The sequence below is a fragment of the Etheostoma spectabile genome, chromosome 7 (assembly GCF_008692095.1).
Source record: "Etheostoma spectabile isolate EspeVRDwgs_2016 chromosome 7, UIUC_Espe_1.0, whole genome shotgun sequence".
NCBI lineage: Eukaryota > Metazoa > Chordata > Actinopteri > Perciformes > Percidae > Etheostoma > Etheostoma spectabile.
The window spans coordinates 2,598,909-2,607,016 of NC_045739.1; the positions used below are offsets into that span (position 1 = coordinate 2,598,909).

Sequence of the window (8,108 nt, forward strand, 5' to 3'; positions counted from 1 at the left end):
TTCCACCCATAAACCGTAATGGTCTATGCTTCCACCTGATGAAATAACACGGCAAAAAATCGACCAATCAGAATTTTGGTCGAGCCAGAACGTATCGACCAATAAATCGACTAGTCGACTGGGAGATTACAGCCCTACTGAAATTGTCTCAAAGTTTGTTTAATTGCAAGTAGAATCAATTTTACAGCACTCTCAGCATACGTACAGAAAAATGTAAGCCTTCTACAGCAGCTTTTTCTATGAGTCAAAGGAAGTCATAATACAAACGATGCGTGAAGATTGTTCTTGTGAGAATGTCAGCAGTATTTTGGCTTTCTTTAATGCAAACAGTTTAATATTAACAGAAACAAGAAGAGTTGTTTAGTTTTTCTAACAGTCAGTCCTGCTAGTAGATTAATTTCCTCTTACAAACACCAGGCCAGACAGGCATATGAAAGTCATATGGCAGCTGTGGCTCAGTGGTAGAGCGGTTGCCTGCCAATCGGCAGATCGGTGGTTCGATCCCCGCCCCTGCAGTCATTGTCGAAGTGTCCTAAGGCAAGACACTGAACCCCGAGCATCGGAGTGTGAATGTGTGTGAGTGTTTATCTGATGAGCAGGTGGCACCTTGTACGCCAGCCCCCACATTATAATGTGTGTGAATGGTGAATGTTTCCTGTAGATGTAAAAGTGCTTTGAGCAGTTGTTAAGACTGGAAAAGCGCTATGTAAATACAGCAATAAGTTCCATTTTTCTCTATAACAATGAAATTATTTGGTAAGTAAATGAAAGATTTTAGAAAAAGAGACAGTGTTTTGTTTCAATAAGGAAACATTTATTTAAGGCCAGTCGCAGCAGTTACATCTTACACTGAAAACAAGATTAGCTGGACAAAGCTGGAGGTGTGTGTTTCCTTGGAAACACTGATAAAAGGAGTTGTTGTTCTTGGCATTTCTGTAGATGCCGTCGGCCTTACCAGCACAGAAACCACTTCCAGAGTCAACAGCTGTGGTGGTAGGTTTTGCATTGGTAGTTGCTGGAGAAGTGGGAGCAGGCGTTTGCTTTGTGGTGCTCACTGTTGGGTGTGTGGTTACAGGAGGTGGAAGTGGAAAATCTATTTAAAACAAAAACAAATATAACAGATTACGGGAGGTTTTACTCGATGAGAGGAGATGATAAAACATTTACATGCTGTGCAGTGTTGAGGTCTCATTTCTGTTTACCTGAATCCAGAAAAGAGCGCAGATAACTAATGAGAGGATATTCTCCCTGGCCACAGAACTGTCCAGTAAAATCATCCAGATCTAGCGCCCAGACAAAGGCTCCTCCAAATTTGTTATCTTTCACATACTGTGCCTATGGAATATAAGTTATAGAGAGAACTTCAGTTTAAAATGCAAGTTTTTAGGTTTGAATCTGTATATGACACAATTATTTAAAAGTTGCCTCCCAAATATGTTATTTTATTTCTTCACTAAATATATATGTAACCAGTACAAGTGTAGCACATTCTTTTATGCACATTTCAAGAGCTTTCTCAAGGTTAATTCAATTATTAATTGTAGTTTTAGTTTTTTTAGTTTTTTATTTACAATCTAGTTGAAAGGGAATTTATACCTGAGATATTGCAAGTTTAAAAATGTACCTAACCTATGCACCTATGACCCATGGTCTGCATGGCCTCATGCCAGGATATAATTTATTTAACAAAGCATACATTTTCAATTAAAATCAATCTTTTTTCAGGTATTGTCAAATAAACACAATAAGCCAACAACATAATTAATCCCATACATTTTTTTCCCTCTCCATTAAAGCTTGTTTTAAGTTGCCAGGTTAGCTCAGTTGGTAGAGCAGGCGTACATATCCAGAGGTTAACTCCTCGACGCAGTGGCTGCGGGTTGGACTCTGACCTTTGCTGCATGTCATTCCCCCCTCTCTCTTCCCTTTCATGTCTTTATCTGACCTGTGTAATTAAAGGCCTTAAATGCACCAAAAATAATCCTTAATAAAAGCTTGTTTTAATTCCTATGTATAAGTGTCAGTGTTATTCAGCTCTGGTCTCATTGTTCCAGTCTGAGAGTAAACTGACTCAATCATGCAGATTGCACACAGCTACCTGAGTGATGTATGCTTTAAGTGATGTCCCTACTGTTTGCTCCGTTTTGTGGTGTTCATATGACGAATTGCATAAATCCTGTCTTGATGCAATAAAAACATTACAGACCTGTGGGGTTTGCCAAAATGTAGAGTTGTGTGTTAGAGTGCCACCTTCTGCTCAATGCAAGTTATTAAAAACTGTTTTTGCTGCTTCTGCAGCTTTATAATGATCAGCAACATCTAGTGAAATGTAGGAAGCTAAGATACTGATGAAAAGTAGTGATGCTACTTTTATATTGTTCACATTATCTCCATAAACATAGATGAGGAGGATGAAATCGTATTTGTTACCTTGATTTCAAAGCTCTGCCTGTTATCAAACCCAACCCACTCATTTCCTTTGATAGCATAGGGCACCATTTGCTCATCAATCCAGTGAAGACTGCCTCCTTGGAGGAAAGTGCAAATCTGCAAAGATGGAAGAAAATCCCATTTAAACATCCTTGACATGATTTGTGATGTCTTAGCTTGAAACTCTCTCAAAACTCTATTGGGCTTGTGTTAATTACATCTGCACTGAGTATAATTTAGCTATGTTGTGTCTCAGTGTTGTATCTGTGTTGATCTTCACTGACCTCGTAGTAAGACCAAAACCCAGCCTCAAGGGTGTAGGGCCCAGCAGAGGCTGGTCCGCTTGTTGATGCTCCAACACTGCTATCTGCTGTCGATGTTTTAAATGTGCGTCCATATGTAGAAAAACCAACATTGAGCTTTTCGCGAGGTGCTCCTTGGTCTCTCCAGTATTTCATAGCAAAGTTCTGTGCAGAGAAAAAAAAACATATTTATCAAACAGAACGTGTTAGGTATTCAGGTTATTGGGTTTTGAGAATGGTAACTGAATTTTGTTGAAGATTTTACTCACCACGTTGTAGTAGATGTTGTTGCCCTGATCGTAAGAGCTGCGGTACAGAGGGCTGTTGTGGCCAGTGAACGGGTCCCATGCTCCGTGGAAGTCATAGGTCATGACATTTATGAAGTCTAGGAACCTGTTAGACAATGATGATGTCACATATTAAAAACAGAAAGTATATATTTTTTTCAACTTTTAAAGTGACTCACAGTAACTGTAAATGTAAATGTGCTGTATTTTATACATAGCTATATATATAGCTTTTCCAGTCTTAACAAGAGAAAACGCTTTTACATAGTACAGGAAACATTCACCATTCATACACTGTGGCCAGGGCTGCCGTACAAGGTGCCACCTGCTCATCAGATAAACATTCACACACAGATGCGCAGCACCGGGGGCAACTCGGGGTTCAGTGTCTTGCCCAAGGACACTTCGACAATGACGGCTGCTCTACCACTGAGCCACAGCCGCCCCTAACTCACTTTGAGACATCAGCAATCTCATATCCATTGTCGATGACTCCCATCCCAGCAGCCACTGCAGCTGTGAGCAGCAATCGTGGTTTTTTTGTCACAGCGGCTTCTTCTTCAAAGGCGGCGAGTAATTCCTAAATGCAAGAGGGAAATAGTTGAGGATAATCATGTGTACCATGCAAGAATATTTAAAGTTACAAGCTGTATCATCTCAAATCAGAATGCTTTGTTTGTGTTGGCATCCGGTGGGTGTCTGTCAATGCTGCTGACTAGAGGAGGAGTAGATTTTACAAACTGACCTGGCAAAGCACTGTGAACCTCTTTTTGTCCTGTGGTGGACTTCCTCGTGCGCCAGGATATTCCCAGTCCAAGTCCAGCCCGTCAAAGCCATGCAGTCTCAAGAAACTGATAGAAGACTGGATGAATCTCTGGCGGTTGGCCAGGGATGAAACCATGATGGTAAATCTGTAAACAAGTTAAACAACCTTAAGCTACGCTGTTGATGATGATGTCCGCATCATTATATGAGATATTAGCAGTTATGATTCCTTGCAGTTAAAGTCTTGTGGACTCACTGTGAAGTTCCAAAGTTCCACCCACCAACAGCCAGTAGAGTCTTCAGCTGGGAGTTTCTGTGCAGGATTTTGGTAAAAACACGATACACAATTTATTAGCATTAGAAGTTAGATCCTCTACCTTAATGCTACTGTAGAAGTAGCAAAACCACAATGTAAGAATACACATAAAATACCTGCATTCAAAATGTCAATCTACTTAATGAGCATTGTGTCTTTTCTTTTACTTCATCTATAAATTACAGGAACAACTGTCTGTGTGTATGTTATTCTCATATCTGTCGAACCGTTAGTCCGAGTGATTTCAAACTTGACAGGTGTTTTGCTACGTGCATGAGTAAGTGCTGTGCCACGTTTGACATTGTTTGGATTAGAAATGCAAAATATAAGATATAAGAAGCACACATTGGCTTTTGCCGCTCTAGCCGCTGGCCATCTCCTCTCTCGTTTTGTTTAAGAAGGCTACAATATGAAACACACCTCAGATTCACAACAATGTGCAAAGTCACACTACTTTGGACTTTCTTTGACTTTGAATAAACAAACAACAATTCCCGAATTTAAGGACATTTCCGATTCCCACACATGCAAAGCACAACCAGCTACAGACAAGGGGCAGACAGAGCGTGATGCCCCTAACAGGCAGACCACCAGACACTGTTTTTGAGTCACATCGTTGCAAATTTACATAATGATGCATCATTCCACAAAATGGTTTGTCTTCTGTATCATCAAGTTATTCAACAGGCTATTAGGCTATGGGAACCATGGGAACATCTATGTCAGTGTGTTTGTTACAACACTAATACCGTTACAAAATACCATCAGCAAAATACCGCCATGAATAAAATTCATACTTTAACGTTAACCATCAAGCCTCTAAGCCTATTCAAAAATTAACGTGTTAAATTCGTTAATAATGATGAGACAAGACCGGACAACCGTCATGACTGTGGCGGTATCAACATGCAATAGCGTTGACCAAAAAGACAACACTAAAATGAATAATATAATGTTTAACAAAAGCTCCTTATTTGCATTGCATTCCACTTTTTGTTTCGCCCCCTCTCTCTCTCAGCACACACACTTCGGAACCCGGCTGAATGCTTTCTCTCTCTCTCACTCTCTCACTCTCTCACACACTCACACACCCGGCTGAACACCTCTGTAGGCTATCCGGGCCGTTTCTGGGGGTTGATTAATGCAGATGTGCTGATTAGCTCTCATAACAGACCGGATGGATGGCGCACAGCCATGAGCCCATGAGGCAACTGTCTGATTATTTCATAATTTAATTATATGATGATATGATATTTTGTGATTATTCTGCCACATTCTGTCAGGTAAATGTATTAGTACAATGTTATCCTCTGATGTAGAAGTACACTGTAAATCAGTGGTAGGCTATACAGTGGAGTGGCAATACTGTACTAGTATATTCAATAATAAAACTGCATAGTTTTTTAAAATGTTTACTCATACTTTACTCACACTCCTCAAAACTGTCTTGCATTTTGTGTTTATTTCTTTTTTCTTTTTTCCTTCTTTTGTGCTGCATAGTTTTTTTATTTTCTTCTTTCTTTCTACTTAGTTAAATTTTCACCATTGCAGTTGATCTATGTGTTTAATGTGTGTTTTTGTTTTTTTACATTCTCCTTCTATAGAAAACTGGATAATACCACTAAAACGTCCAAGTTCATCTTGACTGCTGATGTGATTAGTTGTTGTGAAATAACAGTGGATATGGCTGCAGATACTGTTCATTGATACTACATGCAAAACAACTGACCTATTCTTCAGCTCATTGAAGGATTTGTAGAGAACGTCGTCATTCCACTCATAGGGCGCCAGCTCATTAGAATGGTTGATTATTGAAAAAGCGTAGATCAGGTGTGTGCAGAGTTTGGGATCTACATTGGCAGGCAGATATTTGCCAGCACCTTGTCTATACTGGGACCAGTTGGTGAAGTAGCACACCAGTTTGGTAGAAGACACTTTTGGAGAGGGGAGAAATGATTACTATTAAATGGGGATTACATGGGCAAAGCAAATGACAATGCAATATAAATTAGTTAAATAATGAATGCATACCCATCTGGAGACACATCCAAAGAGACAGTCCTAAAAAAATAAGACATTTTATTTTCTTTAAAGAAATTTGCACAAGACTCACTTAATAATTAACAATAGAAAGAATGTAACTTACCAGCCAAGATTGTTAGTCGAGTCATGTTGTGTCAGCAGAGATTTTTCCTGGGAGCTGCAACAGTTAATACATGTGTATAATAAATCTTTAAAAGATTTTTTTTAAACTGCAAACAGTTTACCATCTACACAATAGTTGGTAATGGTAAAATGTAAACTAATGAAACCTGCATTTTGACAACCTACCTGTTCAAAGATGAGGGGATGTATGAGCCCGCGATCCACCTGGGAGTTGTTTTTATGGACGTGATAAGAGCAGGACAAAGGCTGCCTGACAGTGATGTTTAATGATGATGCAGGAGAGGATAATTGTCACATTAGGCTACAATAAGATATCAGAAGATGACATAAAATAAAGTTAAAATCTGTTTTTATTGTCGGATAAAACTGGATCAGAGCACATGAGGTTATGTAAACTTGCCTCTGTAAAGTCACTCAGATCAAGAGAGCTGGCCAATTCATGCAGATATGATGACCTCAATAAAAGTATGAACTGATGAAATTAAATTAAATTAAAATGGTTTTCACTGTACGCACAACCAACACAACACTTAGGGTAGCCTTTGGATTCATGTATTTTACACTCTACTTTGTGGTTGCAAGTCCTGCTGCTTGCACAGAAGTGTGTTTGTGTTGAACTTGTTTTGAACTCGGATACTGATCGCCATTTCCATCTTAAACATCAGATACAACTAACAAGCTGCTGGTCATTTTTCTATTAAGCAATCGTTCATGAAATATGAAACAATTTTGTGTAACAAATGTTTAGCAATTTAATTCACAAGTTTGTAAAATGAATCACTTCTACATTTTCTCAACCGACCTTTCAGTTTCAGTTTCAGGACTACAATTTCTGATTTGATCCTTGTAAAACAAATCTAATAGCATTGTTTGCTCTGGGTCTGTCTTGACCTTGATTTTGCATTAACTACAGGAAGAATTCAGCAAAGCAAAAGCCACATGTTATTCTATACTTTATGATTTTGTCTTTCCCACCTGTAATCAGAGGGATGCAATAATAAAAACTCTACATCAGAGACTAAAGTATCATCAGAGGCCTTGTAAAGTCAAAAGTGTGTGTGATAAGGTGTCCTTTTCCTTTAAGCTGTACGATCCCTTGATGACGTAAATGTGTAATCTCGTATGACAGCAAAAAGACCAGAGTTCAATTAGATAGAAATATTTGTTTAGGTTTGGCTTTATGCTGTTTGAAAGACCCACTAGTGGCATAAGAATAAAAGGAACGTTTGGGGTGATGCACTTATTTTCTTCCTCGCAAGAATGAGAGTTAAAGGAAAAGATTAATACCATTCTCATCTGTATGGTAAATGTGAAGTTGCAGCCAACTAATTTAGCTTAGCACAAAGACTGTAACAAAACAGAACCAGCAAAGACTCCAGGAAAATACTGGTCTTGACCAAGAAATAATCCAGACCATCTAACCTGCAAAACAGTCATTATTACACTTCAGTTTTTGAACGGATCAAACTAAAAAACTATAATGTGTTAATTAGCTTTAGGTGGTAGCTGGTGTCTGTTAACTTTGGACAGTCAGCTGTTTCCCCGGTTTACATTCTTTGTGCTAAGCTAAGTTAGCCGGCTGCTGGAGAAACCTTTATAAAGTGGTGACATGTAGGCTATTTGTATTGACCTTCTGATCTAACTTTCTGCAAAAAAAAAAACAATATATGTAAATTAGGTACACAATTCTATTATACAAATGCATTGATTAAATTGCCCTGATGCTTCAACACAGTTCAAAACTAATTCTAAGAGGTATAGTCAAAGAATAATAAACTACTGTTTTAAATCAAGGAAACAAAGCAGTTGAATTTAACATTGAGAGTCATATCAAACATAGTA

At 38.6% G+C, this 8,108-nt stretch overlaps 1 protein-coding gene across 1 annotated transcript; it reads right to left on the reverse strand.

Annotated features, from left to right (window-relative positions):
* Positions 1-818: 818 nt before the first annotated feature.
* On the reverse strand, positions 819-6,492 carry LOC116692158 (acidic mammalian chitinase). Its single transcript, XM_032520239.1, has 12 exons — positions 6,432-6,492; positions 6,247-6,300; positions 6,132-6,161; positions 5,830-6,034; positions 4,041-4,097; positions 3,765-3,930; positions 3,475-3,599; positions 3,002-3,125; positions 2,715-2,897; positions 2,431-2,547; positions 1,203-1,335; positions 819-1,093 (listed from the first exon to the last, which is right to left on the reverse strand). Exons 2-12 carry the CDS (start codon positions 6,269-6,271, stop codon positions 819-821), a joined length of 1,440 nt encoding a protein of 479 aa, XP_032376130.1. The 5' UTR covers positions 6,272-6,300; positions 6,432-6,492.
* Positions 6,493-8,108: the final 1,616 nt, after the last annotated feature.